Consider the following 19,247-nt stretch of genomic DNA (forward strand, 5'->3'; position numbering starts at 1 on the left):
GTGGCATCTGGGGGGTGAGGTCTGCGGGTCTTGGGAGGGAAAGCCTCAGCCTTGGGCCTAGCTTAGGGACACAGGCAGTCACCTGGACAGGTGGAAGGGGGGACGGACCTGGGGCGGGGTGGCAGGACACACGGAGGCTGAGACACCCTGAGATGGAAGACCCGGAAGGACATGGATTCGGGGCGTGGTAGGAATAAAAGGCCTCTTCTTAGAGGAGGCTCAGCCGGGCTCTGGGACTCAGAGAGGCGGCCACAAGCCAGTAGCAGCCGCCAGTCTGGGAGCTCGACACAAGCAAGAGTCCAGGAGCCGTAAGAAGTCACTTTGAGTCACTGGTAGGAAATGGACGCATCTTGAGCCCATAATGCTAAGTGAAACAAATCAGACCCAGGTTTCTCTTAAATGTGGGTATAAATAATTTAAGGAGCAAATAAAAGATGAAAGGAAACAGGGAGACTGTGGGATGGGGAGGGGAGTGGGTCTGGGGCAGCCAGCTGGGGCAGGAGAGGTAAAAACGATTAAGATGCAGTGTGTGCACAGAGCAGTTCCCAGGAAGGATCTGTGATCATTATGACACAACATACACCAGTAAACAAAGGGAAATGCAGAGGCCTGGGCCTCTCCCGGCCTGCGGGGCCAGAAGCTGTACTGTCACCAAGCCCCAGGTGGCCTGGGTGTGCGGGGCGGGGTCTACACAAGGCTCCCACTGGGAAGGGGCCGTGTCCCCTGCAAGGTCCGGAGACCTTCTCGGTGGCCACAACAGGGGAGGTGCGTGTGGCAGCCCAGGCGAGGGACACCATTGGGCAGTGGGCCCGACAGTCCCTGGCACACTTCCGGCCGCCACGGTCGGCATCGGGCGAGAAGCTTGGGTCTTCGGGACACAGGAGAGGCGGCCTGCCCCTCCCCACCCAGCCACACAGAAAGGCAGGCGTCAATGAGTCACTTACAGTTTATTTTTGCCTGAAAGTATTTCACATCTCTTTGTACACAGCTACGTGACAGTAGTATTAACCATCAGGAAAAGCAACAGTGCGAGGGGAAAGGTGGCATGTCTTGTTTCTTCTTTTTTTTTTTTTTCTTTTTGAATTTTTTAATGTTTTTTTTTTGTTAGTTTTTTGTTTTTTGTTTTTGCTTCTGCTTCTTCCTGCACCAGAGTGCTATGGAGTACGGAACCGGGGACAGGGGCAAGGAACTAAAACCAAACAACAGAAAACAACAGAAAACAGGACACGGAACACACTCGCACACACACACACACACACACACACACACACAAAATAAAACCTGGCACAGAAAATGAATTAAGACTGAAACCCAATTTCTCTTTTTTTTTTTTCCTTTTTTAAAAAAATGAGGGCATCCTGTGGTGGGGGGGTAATAAAGTCTACCTAGCAAAGTATAAAACGACGAAAGCATGGTTTCCATTGGATAAGATTAAATATATATAAAACAATTACACTGACTGTAGTTTAGGTTTGGAGGTGCCAGAGGGGGGGGATGTATTTGTGCTAAACCAACAGAAAGAGGGGTTGCGGGACCGGGGATCCCAAATAAGCCGCCGCGGGGCTGTTCTGTACAGTGAGGGCTTGTTAAGAAAAAGCTGCTTATAAAAGAAATGGAGGTCGGTTTGTCTGGGGGCAATGTGACGACACAGGGCGTCTTCGCTGCAGGGAGCACATTGATGGGGTGTCGAATCTCTCTTCTCCCAAGAGACCATGCAAAGAGGTGGGCATGCGTGAGGGGACACGGGACGGGGACGCGGTGGGGAGCCTCAGGTCCTAAGTCTCAGCGGGGGGCGGGGACAGCAAAGGCCCAGGAGATGGAGGCCGTGTGGGGGGGGTGGTTCTTCTACCAGGGAAGGACTGGGAGGGACAGTTCTCGCCCCTTCCAAATCCAGAAAAGGGGCCAAGGGGCAGAGCTTGGGCCTTAGAGGAGCAAGACGATGTGGGGTCGCCTTTCTTCCTCCTCCCCCAGCCCGACCCCCACCCGGGAGGACGCTGAGACACCTGGAAATCAGAAATATACAGGTGGGCAGACGGACGGACGGATGGGCGAGCATTAGCCTATGGAATCCATTACGAAACAGCAAGTTAATTTTCCAAGGAGGGTTTTTTTTTTCTCTTTCTCTTTTTTTGACTGTTTCCTTTAAAAAAATAACAATAAAACTACCACTAACCCAACAGCTGACTGGTTCGTACAGTACTACACGCCAGGGGGGTGCGGGGGACGGGAAGGGAGGGTCAGACTTCATAAATAAGAGCAGGTCCCAGACCCACAATTTGTCAACATTTCTTAAATAGGTGCATTATTTAAATCTTATGTACAATGAGAACCACTTTGCATAGCAATGGTGAGGACACAGGACAGCGGTGACTGACTGGGTCTTCGGTCCCAGTGGCTGCGGCGGCGGGCGAGATCTGAGCTCTACTCGCTGCCGGCGGGCACCTCGCCTCCGGAAAGGGTGCATCCTTGTCCGGCCAGCGCGATGGTGGCGTCCCAGTCGCCTTTCCGCGTGACGTTAAACACAAAGGCAAAGAAAATCCACGAAGGGTCCCCACCCGCGCCTCCCCCGCCCCTCCTGACCGACCGGCTGAGGCTCCCCTTGCTCCTCTGGTTGCCAAAGTCCGATTTAGGCCAGGCCAAAGGTTCCGATTGTGAAGCTAAAAGAATCAGGCGGGGGCTGGGCGTGCTCGCAGCCCCCCTCCCCCCTCCACCCCCAGAGACTCCCCCATCTATCCCACAGCCAGGCGCCGGGGCACCCGCACGGCTGCTACAGCTATTCGTCAAGTCGCTTTATCGCGGCTGCAATGTCATCCTGCCACACGCTGGGGGCTTCACCAGGCTTCTGTGTAGCGGACGTCCACCTCCTTCAGGTTAGGAAGCTTGGCCTGTGGGCGGCAAGAGGGGTCCTGGTCACCCGTGGGGCACTTCTGTGACCTGGAAGGCCCAGCCCCACCCACATGGGTAGCTGGGGTTGCCCCTGGCAGCCCCAGTCGTTGGTGACCTTAGGCAGAGCAGAGAGCAGCTGGGAGGGCCCTATCCCCAGAGAAATCAGGCAGCGGGGGACAAATGTCCCTGTTGGTGACAGGCTTGGGTCTGGCTTTGCGGACACACAGGCTGGACTTGAACTTGGCTCTGCCACTGACCGGCTGTGACCCTGGGCACAACGCTGGCCTCTCCAGCCTCAGTCTCCTCATGCATGGAATGAAACTGAGTCACGTTTCTGGCTCAAAGGACACGCTAGGGGCTAAACACACACTTGCCATGCACCATTTTCACACACACCTGTGCGTATGCCCACCCCATCCACACATGCACACATGTGCATGCAGCTCCTGGGTTCAGTGACCCCCCCCACAGTGACAAGCCGGGGCTGCACGGAGGCCTGCCCCTGGGAAGTGAACGCAGGCCTTTCCCGAGTAGGAGGCTGCAGAGAAGGATCTAGACCTCCAGCTTCTCTTGAAAAACAGGAAGACAGGGCCAGACAGGGCAGGTAGCCTGTGGCTCTGCCTGCTGGCACTTCGCAGCGCCTCGCTCCCGTGCCAGGGCAGAGGGTGTGCTCTACGCAGGGGTCATGGCAGCCATACCGAGGTGTCCCCATCCCCAGCTGGGCCTGGCACGAGGCAGCTGTGCGGCAAGCATGAGGAGGTGACTGGCGAGCAGCCCTGGCTGCAGGAGGCCCTGGGGCAGGTGGGCCTGGCCTAGCCCTTTCTTTGCGGGCCTCTGACTGCAGCTTCACTTGCGCCTTCTGAGCCGCTGCTAAGGCCCGAGGATGAGGATGAGGATGAGGATGAGGATGAGGATGAGGATGGGTGGCAGGCAGCCACAGGCAGCCCCGCCCTCCCACCACCCAGGTCCTCTCCCTGTTTTATCAGACTGCCTCGTCCCGTCCCGTTGCCAGCCCAGACCTTGGCTGTGTGACCCACCGGCCCCATAAATGCCCTCCCTGCTTCCACTTTGGCTCCCACTCAAAAGTCTCTTGCAAAACATAGCCTGCCACCCTGCCAAGGCCGCTGGGGGCTTCTCCTGGCCTTGGATGCAATCCCAAGTCCTTCTGTGTCCTACTGGGGCTTCTTTGCTTCCATTCCCTAATCTTTCAAAGTCACTTCCAGCTGCATCTGCTACACAGTCAGTTCCTGCCCATCTCCTGCCTCAGGGCCTTTGCACTTGCTCTTCCTCTCATCCTGGGTTTCCTCTCCCACCATCTCAGGTTGCCTTCTTCAAAGCGAGCATCATGCCCAGTCACCTCATGCCCTGTGCCCTCCCCAGTTCCAGGCTCCTTGCTCCGTGCTGCCATGCTCATCAGTCTGTTCCCCGTTTGGCCCCTGATCTGCTGGTATAAGAGCCTCTTTCTGGGACGGGCAGCTAGATGGCATCTAGAGGCGCAGGATGGCCGTGGGGAGGGAGGGAGGGGGTAGGGAGTTACCTTCAGATCTTCGTAGGTGTCGGCCGAGAGCTTGGTGCTGTTCATGTTTAAACTGCAGAGACTCTTCATGGCTGCGTGAGGACAGACGGACAGACAGACAGTGAGATGGCACGAGGGCCTGCTGTAGGTGTGGGACAGCCTGGTGGGGACTGGCTGGTGAGGCCACCGTGAAGCAGGCGGGGGGACTTCGAGGTCACCCGTGTGGCCAGAAGACGAAGTCCTGCAGGCTGTCCTGGCGGGAGCCGGGCTCTCCCTGCCCTCTGCTCTCCCTGGCAGCCCCTCTGTCCAGTCCCTCACTGCCAGCACCAGCTGTCCCCGGAGCTCACAGATACCCCCAGGCTGCCCACCAGGCCGGGCCTGCCCCCCATGGGAACCCCGATGTCCTCCCGTGGGTGCTGACTCAGGTCCGGCTCCTGGAAAGCTAACCTAAGGCTTGGGTTTGTGCCGGAGTCACATGGGACCTCGGTAGAGCCGCAGCCCCACCACCACCCAGAGATACTGAGGCTGGGGTGGGGACCCCAGGAGCACAGCTGCAGAGAACTGGCTGGACCTCGTCCCCCTGCCGCCTACCCCACCTGGAGCCACCAATGACCTTGTAGGGTCACACCACTAGCGAGCGGAGTGTTGTCTCCACACGCAGACCCCTGCCACTTCCCAGGAAGCCTCTGACCCCAGAGCTGAGCCACAGGGCCTCAGTCTAAAGCAGCAGGTCCAGAAATGGAAAACTGGTCAAGTGCCGAGTCCAGGCTCTGTGAGGCAGGGTACCACCCCCACCCGCACCCCACATGCCTGGCACTCGGCACAGCCTGTGCATAGCGAGGGTGGCGAGGCCAAGCCTGCTGAGGGGAGGAGCACTCACAGCTGAGGGCCAGGAGCCCGGCATCGGTGACGGGGGTCTCGCACAGGTTCAGCACCTGGAGCATGGTGAGGTGTTCTGACAGGAGCCGCAGGCCGGCGTCTCCAAACTGCAGGGTACAGGGACTCTCAGGCCTTGCCAGGACCCCTGGGGACGTGACCCCCAGGGCCAGGCAGAGATGGAGGGAGGTGGGGCTCTGGTGTGGCTCCCCTCCTTCCTGCCCAGAATCAACTGTCTCCCAGTCTAGGCTTGGAGGGAGCCAGGAGGCCCCTTCTGGGGGTCAGTTTGGCCGTCTGTCAGGGAGGCTTTGAGCCTAGTGATGCCCAAGTGATCAGAAGGCTGGGCGTGGGCAGCGGGCAAGGAGGAGGTGGGCGCCGCACCTGCGTGGACCACAGGTTGAGCTGCTTGAGAGAAGGCAGTTTGATGAGGTGTTCCGCGCAGGCACTGGTGACATTAGTGAAGGCCAAGCTGAGGTTCTCCAGGTTTCCGAAGGAGCCCGAGCTCAGCAAGCGAGCCAGGTCAGCGTCCTGGGACATGGGGGAGTGGGGCTTAGGGCAGCCTGGGCCACCAGACTGCCACGACCCGGGGCTGCCCCTTCCCTAGACCCTGGGCCTTCTCTGCCCGGTACAGGCTGTTCCTGGGCGTCCTGCAGGTGACACTGCGGTCGGACATGTAGGGCTGGGAGAGGGCTTCGCTGGGGATTTGCACTCAGTCACCACGGAGTCTGGGGCACCCAGTGGGAATGGTGATTCCAGGAAGGTTCTTAAAGGGCATGTTCTCCCCTGCCTCTTTCTCCTTCCCGAGGGCTGGGATGGAGATACAGGCTGGAGCTGGGGCAGACTTCTCGGTCCATGGGGGGAGCCATGCATCAGGGGTAGTGGGGCAGCAGGGGAGAAGGAAGTAAGACCCCAAAGACCAGAAAAGGGGAATGGAGGACAGGCGACGCTCACAGGGCTGTCGTGAAGATAACATGAACCGGTGGTGCAGCATCTGGCATACTGATGCCTAATGCGTGTCAGTCACTACGGTCACTACCACTAACCGTGACTGGTAGTGTATTGCTGGGAGCGCCACCAGTAATACACGTATTTATTTACTTATTCTGTGGTGCTGGGGACCGAGTCCAGGGCCTCCTGCCTGCTAAGCAGGTGTTCTGCCATGGGGCCACACAGCGTCACCAGCTGCCATCGTAGCATTTTGACTTTGTTAGGGTTCCGCTTTTCTTCCTGGAGGAGCTGGCCGGTCACTGGCTGAGAGGCCCCATCACCCCGCCTCCCCCACAGAGCCCCGTGCACTCACTGTGGACTTCGATGGCAGTGTGAGCCTGGTGGGCCCGCCTTTCCTTTGCTGCAACGGAACACCGATGGGTCAGCCGTGAGCTGCCGGCCCAGCCCGAGGCCCCTGCACACTCCCTCCTGAGGCCCTGGGGCACTTGGTGGCAGAGGGAGGCGTGGTGACCACCTGAGCTCTTGGGCTTTGGACCCCAAGAAACACAGAGGGACGAGGTGGTCGCGCCGAGGGAAACGGGGCCCCACCTGTGCAGCTTCACCAGCGCCAGACCCTGCCGGGCGCTGCTGTCTCCAGGCACCCGGCCGGGCTGGGGCTGGGCACGGCATACCCTGTCCCTCTGTCCTGCTGGGCAGGTACAGCGCGGACAGAGTTGGCCTTGCCAACAGGGCGCAGACCTGGCATCTGGAGTGGCAGGAGGTTGGCACGGACTGTCCAGTCCCCACCAGGCCCCACATGAGTTGGGACTCTTGCTTTACCACCCGGAAAGGGGCTGGGGACGGCCCCACCTCCTGGGGGTGGAGGCGGGCCAGGGACGGGGCCTTCGGCTGGGACGCACCAGCTCCTTCAGCTCCCGCTGTCGGTCGCACAGCTGCTCATACATGCGCCTGCCCACGTCTGTGCTCTCCAGCGTGGAGATGATCTGCAGCTGCGTGTCATTGTTGTCGATGATGTTGTACTCCAGCATCAAGCACAGGATCTGCGGGATGGGGAAGGTGACGGGTGGCCTTCGAGGGCCTCCGGGAAGGCTCCGGGGAGCAGCTCTCCACCCGCCCTGCCTGAGGTCCCCACCTCGGCTGGTTACAGGGCCTGCCCTCGCCATTGCAGGGACAGGCACTGGGAAGCACCAAGAACAAGACCCCTCTGCCTCCCTCTGCTATGAGACCCCTGCCCGAGCCGGGCTCAGAGCACAGGGCGGGAGCAGCTCTCGGGGCCAGGGTGCAGCAGGACATTCTTCCGGGGGCACCGTGTGTCTGCCAGTGCGGCCCTCCTGCCCCCCACAGCACCTCTCCCTGCTCGGCCCAGCCAGTCACAGGAAGACAAGGACGAATCCAACTCCTCCCCAGTACCTCTGGCTCCGGCCATGCCCTATACCTGCCCCTCTTGGCTCACATGCCCCAGCCATCCTGTTTTCCAACAAGCCTCTTCCTGCCACAGGGCCTTGGCATGTGCTGCCCCCACAGCCTAGAATGCACCGTCTCCGGCTTGCTGCTAACGTCTCCTTGGACCTCAGAGCTCATTGTAACTCCCATTGGCATGGGAAGCTCGTAGTTTTATTTTTATTTTATTATTTTGAGACAGGGTCTCACTACATAGTCCAGGATGGCCTTGAACTCTCTATGTAGCCGTGGGCAGCCTCACACTTGCTGAAATCTTCGTGCTTCAGCCTATCAAATGGAGGGATAACAGGCGTGTGTGTCATCACGCCCACTTTGAAGCCCCTGATTTTAAAACAGGCCTGCAGATTCTCTGATGCTCTTCCCACTGAGCACCGAAGTCCTGTCCTGTCCCCTGACTGATGGGCCAACGAGGTGACTCACTTCTACAGGCTGCAATGTGGCAGTGAGGTTGACTGGTTTCTAAGGTTAAGTTAAAGGCAACGAGGCTTCCGCCCGGCTTCTCTTGGGATGGCTGCTCCGGGAGTCTCACTTCTGGGGACCTAACAGTTGTGGTGGTGGGAAAGCGGGGATAGAGGAGGAGCAAGGGAGAGGTGAAGCACCCGGGATCCAAAAGCAAAACAAATGCAGACGCTGGTGTTGTTTGTTTTGTTTTTGTTTTTTTGAGATAGGGTTTCACCATATATTCCAGGCTGGCCTTGAACTCACTGTAATGACCTAAAATTGTGGTGATCCTCCTGGCTCAGCCTCCCTAATGCTAGGATTACAGGTGTGTGCCACCACACCTGGCCCATTTGTTGTTCTACTTGGGGCTATTCTGTTGCATGGGAGTAAAGGACCAGACCAGAGACAGGCCCCAGTCCCTCTGCCAGTGCGCTGCTCACAATGGGAATGACAAAGGTGCCCACTACACTCGGGAGGGCTGCAGCTACACCTGCCTCACCCACCGCTGTCCCTGCTCCTGACACAGCTCCTGGCTCATCAGAGGTCTTGGTCCTTACCTCCACCATGGTCTGGTTCCCTCTCAGCGCCAGGAGCATGCAGGGGCCCAGCTTGTTTTCCGCCAGGGAGAGCAGGAATTTTTTGGTCTTGTAACAGGAGCCCATGAGGATGTGCACCTGTCGGGCAGAGGGCCCAGTGAACACAGGTGTGGGGCGGAACAGGGTGCGGGGTTGGCCTCCGGAAAGCTGGAGATGTGGGGCAGCCCCACTCCCTGCCCCGGGACAGTGGGGCCTTCGGAGGCCACAGACCCTCCCCAGGATGGGAGCCCCGGCCCCGGATAGAGCTGAGGACATCACGCTGAAATGGGCCCACTGCAAAGGGGTACGTGTGACTCCAGGCACCTGGACAGCCACCTCCCGAGACAGCACACAGCGGCTGTCGGAACTGAAACTGAGTTTCAGTTGGGGTGACGAGAATGTTCTGGAGGTGTTTGCTGGAGACAGATGACCTTGGAACTGTACTGTGAAGTGAAATAAGCAGTCACAGAAGCCTAAATGTCACATGGTTTCCCTAATTCGAGAGATCCAAATGTAAATAAAGAGGGGATTAAAGGAACAGGGAGGAGGATTCTGCAGAGATGAAAGGGGGCCGGGAAGGGGGGAAAATGATCCAGATGTGATGTGTGTATCAAACCCCCAGGCCGAGTGTAATCACTATGTATGGCACACATACACTCATAAAAAAGCATTCTGGGGTGGATGGCAGTGATGGTTACACACGCCTCGGACAGACTTGACGCCACGGAGCTGTATGCTTAAAAATGGTTGGAGTGGTGACTCCCGCGCTGTGTATTTTACCACAGGAAAGGAGCCCCTCCCAGCCCCGTGATGGGGATCTGCTGGCCACCCGTGCTCTGAATCCCCAGCACTGCTGGGGCCACAGGGGACTTTCTGGCAACCCTGTTCGGGGGTGCATAGGTCTGGCTCTCATGTGGAGGAGGAAGGATGTTTCACAGCCCACTTCCGCGAGCTCTGAAGGCATCTTGGGGAGCTCACCCACCTGTGTGGTCTGAGGACCGGCAAAGTCTGCTCCCTCCAGGGCCATGTGTTGGGTGGGGGTGGGGGGTGGGGGGTCCCTGACCAACTGAGCTGGGAAGCCCGCCCAGGTCTCCCCAAGTTCACATGACAGCAAATGCGCTTCTGGGTTGGAAATGGCAGCTGAAGCCAGGGGACCTTGTCCTTGCCGTGGTCTCCATGGAAACCACACATTTCCATCGCAGTGGCTGCCTGCCTGCCTCCCAGCCTCCCTGTGTGTATGCATTTTTCTGCTCCACCATTAACAACTCTGGCATACAAATGAGAGTGCCCAGGCTGGGAGGCTGCCAGCTCCCCAGCGCTCTCACACTGAGGCCCGGCATCCAGGGGTAGGGGGCCACTGTGCACTGCCATGGTGAAGCTACGACATCAGGAGGCCAGAGAGAGGCGTTGGGGAGGGTGAGGGAGGTGGCGCAGGCGGGCAGGGCGGGGCTCACAGGTCACTCAGGAAGGAGCCTTGTGGGGGCGGGAGGACGGAGAGCGAGTGCGTAAGGAGGAGGACCTAAAAATAAGCCCCTTTCAAGTGGGGGCCCAGAGGCAGCGCCTCACTGTGTTGTCACGGCACAAACATCTCCACCGATGACCCAGCTGCCTGGCAGGGATGAGAATAAGCATCACCCGGAGGGCGCCTGGCATCTCCTGGCACCAGCAAATCACTGTGGCCTCCTTGACGGGCAGCTCTGCTCCCCACCTTACAGGCGACAGAACAGAAGCGCAGAGAGCCAGTGACCGGCCCAAGGCCTGCAAGCCAGTGGGTGGCCAGGCCGCAGTGCGAGCCCAGGTCTGGCCAGTGCCCATCCTTTTTCAGGGCATGTGAGCCTGGGCGCTCGTGCAATCTGTGGATGTGGCCAGTTTTGCAGCAAGTGGAGTAGCTGAGGCCACTGGTCACCAGGCAGAGCGTCTGTCCCGGGGAGGAGGTGCCTGCGACCTTTGGTACAGGAAGAAGGGGGCTCTTCTGGACAGAGCGGGCCTGGCCAAAGAAGAGCTTGCAGAGAAGGCCAGCGTGACCCTGGGCGAGTCACGGAACCTCTCTGGACCTCCATTTCAGGCCAGGTGTGATGACAGGACAGGGCAGCCCCAGTGTGGCCTCTGGCACTGAGAAAGGACCAGAAGTCACCATGGATGTAGTTATGGTTTGGTGACCTCACAACCCTCGGCTGGGTGGGGATGACCACGCTGACCCTGCCACCTCACTGGGGCTAAGTGAGCCAGTGATGTGGCAGTGTCTTCTAGAATCCGGGCTCCGGCTGGTCACTTAGCCCCACCCCATCACCTCCATAAGTGTCCCCACCCCCGAGTTCCTGGCTCAGACAGGAAACGAGCCAATGACAGCTGCGGCCATAGTCACCCCTTCTTTGTGCCCAGCACTGTGTTGGCCTGGACATCGCAGGCAGGTGACAGTGCGCCTGGGGCAGCTGCTCTGCTGGCCAGGAGCCAACCTGCACCCCAGCAGCCCTGCTCCGTGGACGTACCATGCTGGCAAACAGCTCCCCGTCGTCATCACAGGCCACCCCACCAGGGCTGTAGAGCTGGAACCAGCCATCCTTGCCGGCCCGCACGCTCAGCAGGCACGAGTGGACCTGTGGGCAGAGGAGACACAGACTCGGTCACAGCCAGTGACAGAGCAGCCCGGAGTCTGCACCAGGACGTGCTGAAGCCCTGACAAGCCAGTAGCTGGGAAACCTCCCACTGTGCTTCACCCCGTGACTCCTGGCCTTCTACCGAGCTTCGCAGAGACCATGCAGGACACTGGGGTTTCGCTGCCCCGGGGACCTGAGTGGTGTGCCCTGCCTGGGGCTGAGGACCGGGGCACCAAACCCAGCCGCTCTGCCTCAGCCGCCTTTTCCCTATGGCCCTTCTGGGAGGGCTGTTTCTTTTCCTCCTTTTCTCTACACGGCTGGGTCTCGTCTCTGTCTGCCTTGGGGTTCTGCTGCCCCGTCCTGGATCCTCACTCTCAGGCTCTGCCTTTTTCCCTCCCCATTTCCATCTTTGCTTCTGTGGGCCCCACCCCCTCCCTGGTCTCCGTCCTGCTCAGCCCTCCCTGGGACCTCCATTGAGCGTGCGTCCCCCTTTGTCAAGGGGGCTCTGTCCAGGGTCGGGGTGATCTCAGCACCCAAAGCACCAGCCGTGAGTTCCTTCCTAGGACTGTGTATGTCCACTCGTGTGTGCACATGTGGTACATGCACCTGGGAGGAACTCCACACGCACTTGGGCCCGAGGTGATGAAAGAGACGGACACACGCAGGCCTTGTCACGTCCCTCCCTCCGATCCTCAGAAGCCAGCTGAGACAGCCAGCTCCATCAGGTCCTTCAGGAGCAAGGGACGTGGCACAGCAGGAAGCCGGTCACAGCCCATGCGTGAGTGCAGAGGACACAAAGACAGTGAGCTTTTATGTCTTCCTGAGTCTTAACTTTCCCCACTTCACGGAAATGAGAACTCAAGGGTATGAAATGCTACTAAAAAACTATGCCAAAGAATTTAAGGGGAGGCTGAGGCAGGAGGACTGTAAATTTGAGCCCAGCCTAGGTAACTTATTGAAGCCCTACCTTAAAATAAAGGGTGGGGATGTAGTTCAGTGTGAAGGCTAAAAGAAAGAAAGAAAGGAAGAAAAAAACAAGGCACCAGAGGAGAGCCAGTGCCACGGGTGACAGCCTGTCTGGGGGCTCTATGCAGCCCTCAACGCTCCCTAACTGCCGCTCCCTGGGCCTGACCGTGGTGCCTGCTGGGAAATCCCCCCGGTGGCTGGCTCTGCCTCTCCCTCCTGGGAAGCAGCTGCTGTGGCTTTTATTCTCCTAATTTCAAAGTCCGTGTTTGAAATAGAGAGCCCCTCCAGGAGAGTCCTGCAGAGCTGTCTTCACACACAGTAAGGACTGAGTCAGGGAAGCACAGCTGAGGCAGTCGCTGGGACCCTGCCATGCCACGGCTCCTCCCCGGCGATTCTGCTCTCCCCACTGAGCCTGAGGGTTTAGAATCCTGGGGTTTTGGAGCTGATGCTCCTGAAACGGGCTTTGTAGTGCAGCCTGCAGACTGATCAGATCACATAGGTGCTGGTGCAAAACACGGATGGGCTCTAGCCCAGACCCAGAGACCCAGGCTGTGCAGGGGTGAGCGGGGCCTGGGGCCTGGGCACCAGCAAGGCCTTGGGTCTCCGGGACCCTAGATGCTGTCTTAGGCCCCACCTTGCAGCCTGACACTGGCTTTCTCAGTCCCACTTTGTCCTTTCAGCCAAACCCGCCCAGCTCAGCGCCCCCACCAAGCCTCCCTGGTGGCTCTAAAGGGAGCCACTCGCTTCCTCCTTTGGCATCCTTCTCCCTGCTCTGCTAGGCACACGTGTCCAGGCCTGTCCCCATCACATTAGAACCTGTGCACAGGGAGCAGTGGGCCCAGAGCCCCCAGTGAGTGGTGATGCGCATGGGCCCGAAGCCAGCGGCCCGTCCTGAACCACAGAACAGCAGCACTGGGCAGGGCCCCCTGCCAGCACCCCGTAAATCAAGGCCTCTGTGGCATGGAGAAGCCTCCAGCCGGCAGGACTGGACCTCTGAGCTGAGTTCACAGCAACACCGACGTGACTGGCTGCCCACGCACAGCCTTCCACACACATGCACTCTAAACTGCACCGTGAGCTTGGTGACAAGGCAGCCCCGTGAAGAAACCCTCACCAGCCCAGCTGGCCCTGTCAGCTGCCTGTGATGCCAAAAAAAAAAAAAACACTCGCAGGGCCCGGGGTGCAGCATGGGAGAGGCCCTGGGTTCTACGCTGCACACCTCGAAAATAAACACATGCTCACCTCCTGTCGAGGGTCCTCTGCAAACCTCTGAATCACGTACTTCAGCTCCCTGGAAGAGACGAGGCGGGGAGAATCACCCACAGCTGGGGTGGATGTGGGGGGACCGGGATGTGGGGCAGGAGGGGGCTGAGTTACAGAAGGAGCGGGGCAGGCGGGACAGATGGGTCAAAGTGCATCCGCGTTTCCTAGGAAACGCCTGGCCTCCATCAGGGCTTGGCCACGTGTCTCGTGTGTCGCAGGGGAAGGCATGTGGAACCGAGGACAGGCAGGAGGCGAGCTGAGGAGGGGTGACCTCAGGACAGAGGCCGCCTGGGCCAGGAAGTGAGGAGGGCCCGGCCCGGTACTCACTTGGTGAACTTCTCGTGTGCGAGCGCTCTGCACCAGAAACAGAGGAAAGAACAGTCAGTGGGCATGGAGAGCAGCCCCAGGTCCCGAGCATCCTCTAGGACATCCAGACCCCACACGTGACCCGAGGGAAGAGGAGAGGTCGGTCGGGGATGAAAAGCTGACGTTCTGTCCCTGCCTGAAGCTCTAAGCAAAAGCCTCCTTTGGGGAGGGGACGGAGGAATAGGCTGAGCCCCCAAAGCCACTGTCAGGCCCACACCTGTCAGCAGCAGTGATGTGGGGGGCGGGCACGTGGGGGCTCCAGGGACCCAGGTGTGTTTGTCAATTGTTCCACAATTAAGGCACGGCCGTGCTAATTACCACTGCGCATGGGCAGCCAATCGGGGACCATTCTACCAAGCAAACTGCACGTGGGCCACCCGTCAAGTGCGCCCTGGGGCCCTCAGGGAGAGCGGCTGCCGCCAATGACGCCACAGCCCTTCAGAGACCACAGTGGCTCCCAGGAGTCAGATTTCTCCGGTCTCTAGTCCTGAGAGGTCCGTGGGGACTGGCAGGGCCAGCAAATGGGGCCATTACCGGGTGTAATGTCCCCTCAGAGGAGCTGCATTTCATAAACACAGCTCGTTAATGGGCTCCGGAGAGGAGAGCTTGAGAGCCGAGAGCCGCCTCCCGAGGCTGCTGCTTCACAGCCTCACAACAGAGACCTAGAGACGTGGGTGCCCCCATCAGTTCGCTACTGAGAGGGGGTCGGTTTCTGGCCACATTCATGTGGATCGGGAGCTAATCAGAGAGGGTCCAGCATTTCGTGTTATGTGTGCCTTTGATTTTTACTGTCCCCCTTGGAGAGAGAGGAGTGGCAAGTATTACGGCTGTATTCCCAGCTGATGTGTCACAAAAACTGCTACTCTATAGCAGGGCTTGGTGGCGCATGCCTGTGATCCCAGCACTCGGGAGGCTGAGGCAGGAGCATCACTAGGATTTGAAGGCCAGCCTGGGCTGCTTAATGAGTTCAAGACAAGCCTAAACTAGGTAAAAGACCCTGTCTCAAAACAACAACAAAAACTGCTCTCTCGAGTGTACTCTGGGGTGTTCTGAGCTCAGGGAATCTTCCTGAGGAGCAGGGAGGAGGCCTGAGGCCGCTCTTCCCATGGCCCCAGTTTTTAGAGGGCTGGGTCTCACAGAGGTAACTAACCCTGCATCTTTTGGCTGCAGGTCCCCAGCCTCCCAACTGTGCCTCGGTGTCCCTAGACATGAAGCTCTGCCCAGGCTGACCCAGGCTCTGGGCCGGGTGTGGACTTACTCTTTGGGGAATGGGATGGGTTGAAGCAGGCTGGCCAGAGACGGTCTCCAGTCATCGTAGTCCGACCTGGGGGGAGAAAGGACAGCGGTGGGGAGGCGTGGCCAGCCAGGTGGGTGGCAGACAGCGCCTGCTCTGCCGAACCCACTGCAGATTCCAGGAAGCCAGAGGAGCAAGGCTCTTAAGTCCCACTGTGGCCCGGAGGGCAACCAGACGGAACCATCCAGGCTCAGGGACGGCGGCCAGGTCAGCATAGGCCTCATCCTCCCGATCACAGCCTTCTCATCCCCCACAACAGGTTTCACCGTCATTATTCATTCCCACTTTGAAACCCCTGAATTGTGTCCCCTGCCTCCAAATCCACACGCACGCTGAGCGGCCAGCACCTGGAACTTCCAAATGTGAGCCTCTAAAGAGGTCAGTGACAGCAGTATGGTAGATCCTGGTCCAATGTGACCAACATCCTCATGAAAAAGGAAAATTTAAACCGGGTGTGGTAGCACATACCTGTAACCCTAATCCTAGCACTTGGGAGGCTGAGACAGGAGGATCTCCTCAAGCTGGAGGCCAGCTAGGGTACCTAGTGACAGGCACGCGCCACCACCGTGCCTGGTGCTACAGACTGACTCACAGGAGAGAAAAGTCACACGCTGCTTAGCTGAAGTCTGGCTCAATGCTCCTGACTTAGTAGCTACTGTTAGTCCTGCAGTTCTCTTTCTACACTCGACGCTAACAGCAATCTCAAGAGTAACGGTAGTAATGAAAACTAACAGAAGCTCTGATTTTGTCAGCACTTCTGACAGGTGTGGCATCACACAAGAGCTTTAGGCCTTGGCTCATTTGTTCTGCACAAGAGCACGATGACTTAAACAGCATTATTCCCATGCAGGCAGTGAGGAACTTTGAGGGTCAGAGAGGTTAAGTGACTGCTCAAGCTCACACAGCTCCGGCTGCTGAGACCAAGTCCGGTCCAGGCTTCTCTGGCTCAGGCCCTGGGCTCACACCTGGCTTCACAGACTGCAGAGCAAAGCCCGACAGCAGCGTGGGTGAGGAGAGGGGGCTCGCGACAATGGGAGTGGGCCAGACAAAGAGGCTTTTGCACAGCAAACGAGACAGCCAGCCGGGTGGCGACGAGAGAGCTGCCAGAATGGGCCGGCAGCTGCTGCTCAGACAGAGGGGACTACGATCTGGAACGTATGGAGGACTGAAGCAAACCAGACTCCTCTCAAAATGAAAGACCCAGTTAAAAAAATGGGCAGGTGAAATGAACAGACACTTCTCAGAGGAAATGAGCCAATAAATGCACCAAGAAACGTTCAACACTGCTGGCCCTCAGAGAAATGCAAATTGAAACAACGCTTCGATCCATCTTACTCCAGAAAGAAAGGCCACTGTCAAATAACAAACCCTGGACAGGCTGCAGGGGAAGAGGAGCCCTTCTACAACTGCTGATGGGAGTGCGAACTAACACAGCCACTATGGAGAACAGTGTGGAGAGCCCTCACAAAACCAAAAGTAGAAATCCCATTTGACCCAGCAGTTCCCCTCCCAGGTATCTTCCCAAAAAAGTTAAAGACATGATACAGTGATCGCGCATACTCATGTTCAAAATGGCACAATTCATAATAGCTAAGTCTTGGAAATAGCCTATGCATCCACCAACGGACGAATGGATAAGTGTGCTATTTACACACAGCGGAGTACTACTCTGCCAATAAAAGGATACAGTTGAGTCATTTGTAGGAAAATGGATGCACCCTGAGACCATAATGCTTAGTGAAATAAATTAGACATACAAGTTTAAATATCTCATTTTTCTTCTATGAGGAACCCAAAATAAAAATAAAGGCCAAAATAAGAGATCCTGGGAAATACGGAGATACGTGTTTTGCATAAGAGAAGGGCACCAGCAGGTGGAGGGAGAGGGGAAGGGTGATGAAAAGAGCACTGAGAGGTGCTATGTGCAGGCCCCGACTCCACACAAGGAATGGAAACTACGTCCTGCAGACGCGGACTGACGAACAATACAAACTGGAAGGGGATTCAGTGGGACCGGAGCCCGAGCAGAGCGCCCAGCTGGCCTCGTCTGCTTTACTCCACTCACCCTCCCACAGGCCTCCTGCCTGTGATGTCCACAGCTGGCAGAGGCCACGGAGCCGGGAGAGGCCAGGCGTCAGGACCAGGCGGTCACCAGGGCCACCCTGCAGTGCCAGGCTAGTCGGGCACATGCGTGTCCCGCTCAGCTGGCTCTCGGAAGATCCTGTCTGACAGCAGAGGCCACTGCGCACTGTGTGGGGACCTGTGTCACCCCGCGGGGTCAGCTCAGAGACCCCACAGAAACCCCTAGCAGGGGCCAGGGGTGCTGGGCAGCTGGCATTCGATGACCCCGTTTCCCAGATGAGGACCACGGAGGCATGAGAGGCTGTGATTTTCAGGGACACAGTGGACCTGGCTTCACCAGCAGCTGAACAGGCACTGCTGAGGCTCCGCCTCGGGACAGCAGGAGCCGCTAGGAGCTAAGCTGGGTGGGGGGCACCAAGCTGCTGCCTTGCGCCGGGCAGGAGGCTGTCATGAGGCTCTGCCCAGGACCCCAGACCTGCTTCTTGGTCCTACCATCCAGGACTCCTTTGGGTTTAGAATTTGGATGTTCTCAACCTGCTGTCACTGCTGCCCGGCCCCTGAGGCCCCGTGGTCCAGATAACCCTGGGCAGGGCTCTTCCTCGCCTTCCTGGAGGGAGCCAGGAAACGCGGCAGTGGGCAGGGCCCAGAAGCTTCGAGGAACAGCTGAGGCCGGAAGTGGGGAAAGAATTATCAGAGCAACCCGGAGGCCCAAGGTGAGTTGTAACAGCGACACCAGCAACACTGACATCACCCTCTTTCTTCCGCCCACCTATTGTGGACTCATAGGTGTCCAGAACCCTAAGTGTGACCAGGACACGCTCCTCTGTGGCACGCTCTACTGCCCACTCTACAGACCGAGGGGCAGGGGGTTGGCCCCATGCAGCATCTGCTCTCCCAGACAGATGCCCCAGGCCTCGCCCAGAGGGCAGCAGGCGCACAGCTGCGGAGGAGGGCTGCTTCCCTGGGTCACAGACTAGTTGTTCTACTTTTTTAACTTAAATAAAATTTGATTTGTGTAGAAATGTCATTAAATACAGAACTTACAAGGGACTTTAAATCATCCATAATCGGGGTGAGACTTGGAGGAGGTGGAGCCCTTCGAAGTAGGACATGCCCACCTCCAGGGCGGCCCTGCAGCTGGGGTCCCGGCCCCCGGTGGGTGGGACAGGGGCCCCTCTGTGGGTGGGTCTCTTGCTGGCCAGCTCGGCACAGGCCCTGGTGACCAGCGAATTCTGGCCACGAGTGTTTGGAGAGCAGGGCTGCCTGTCTGTCTTAGGAGGGGTGGCCTCTGGCCATGACACTGTCCCCTCTGGCTAAGCCCGATCCACTCTGGGGTTGGGCAGCAGGCAGGGCAGGGAGGCCGGACTGTGCACCAGGAAGGAAGGAAGGGAGGGCCAGGCTTCTGGGGCCAGGGAGCGGGGGGCGGGGGGCAGGGCCTGGGCATCCTGCAGGGCTCCAGTAGGGTCAGGTACCCCAAGCCCAGAGAGAGATGGAGGCAGAGAGAGGCGAAGACACCTGCTGAAGGTCACAGAGCGAATGAGGGGACCCAAATGAGGCCTATGGGCACCAAACCAGGGTCTCTCCCTGCAGCCCACCCAGCTGCAGCCATGGGGAACAAGAGGCTCCTGCCAGCCACAGCCCTCCTCACCATTCACAGACCCACCCAGGCACCAGGAGGATGCCCCAGTCCCAAACGGCCTCGGCCTCGACGTGTGGAGAACTCAGTGCCCAAGGCCCTGGCTCCTGGGCACCTCTACCTGCTGCACTTGCTGCGGGTGCAGAGGCACCATCAGGGCCCACTGGGCTGCAGAGCCCCATGGAACCCCAGTTCCTACTGTTCCATGTGCCCTGGAAATTAGCATTTAAAGCTTCTGAACAGACCCAGCCTCCTGTCTGTCGGTCCATCTATCTACCCACCCACTCCTTGGACTGCTGGGTGCCAGGTGCTGTGGCCAGTGCTTCACTTAATTCTCAAA

General features: G+C 58.4%; 1 protein-coding gene across 2 annotated transcripts in view; it reads right to left on the minus strand.

Annotated features, from left to right (window-relative positions):
• Positions 1-928: 928 nt before the first annotated feature.
• The window catches only part of Cmip (c-Maf inducing protein), a 183,103-nt gene continuing 164,784 nt past the window's right edge, over positions 929-19,247 (minus strand). For both annotated transcript variants that reach the window (XM_004842796.4, XM_087203962.1), the window contains exons 11-21: positions 15,154-15,219; positions 13,857-13,883; positions 13,509-13,557; positions 11,193-11,300; positions 8,686-8,802; positions 7,126-7,266; positions 6,579-6,626; positions 5,660-5,806; positions 5,283-5,388; positions 4,424-4,494; positions 929-2,885 (exon numbers count right to left, since the gene is read on the minus strand). In XM_004842796.4, coding sequence (XP_004842853.1) covers positions 2,832-2,885; positions 4,424-4,494; positions 5,283-5,388; positions 5,660-5,806; positions 6,579-6,626; positions 7,126-7,266; positions 8,686-8,802; positions 11,193-11,300; positions 13,509-13,557; positions 13,857-13,883; positions 15,154-15,219 — 934 coding nt within the window. In that variant the 3' untranslated portion in view covers positions 929-2,831. The remainder of the gene's footprint in view (positions 2,886-4,423; positions 4,495-5,282; positions 5,389-5,659; positions 5,807-6,578; positions 6,627-7,125; positions 7,267-8,685; positions 8,803-11,192; positions 11,301-13,508; positions 13,558-13,856; positions 13,884-15,153; positions 15,220-19,247) is intronic.

This window comes from Heterocephalus glaber, unplaced genomic scaffold (assembly GCF_053883595.1).
Source record: "Heterocephalus glaber isolate CG9 unplaced genomic scaffold, H.glaber_assembly_v1.0 deba00000071, whole genome shotgun sequence".
NCBI lineage: Eukaryota > Metazoa > Chordata > Mammalia > Rodentia > Bathyergidae > Heterocephalus > Heterocephalus glaber.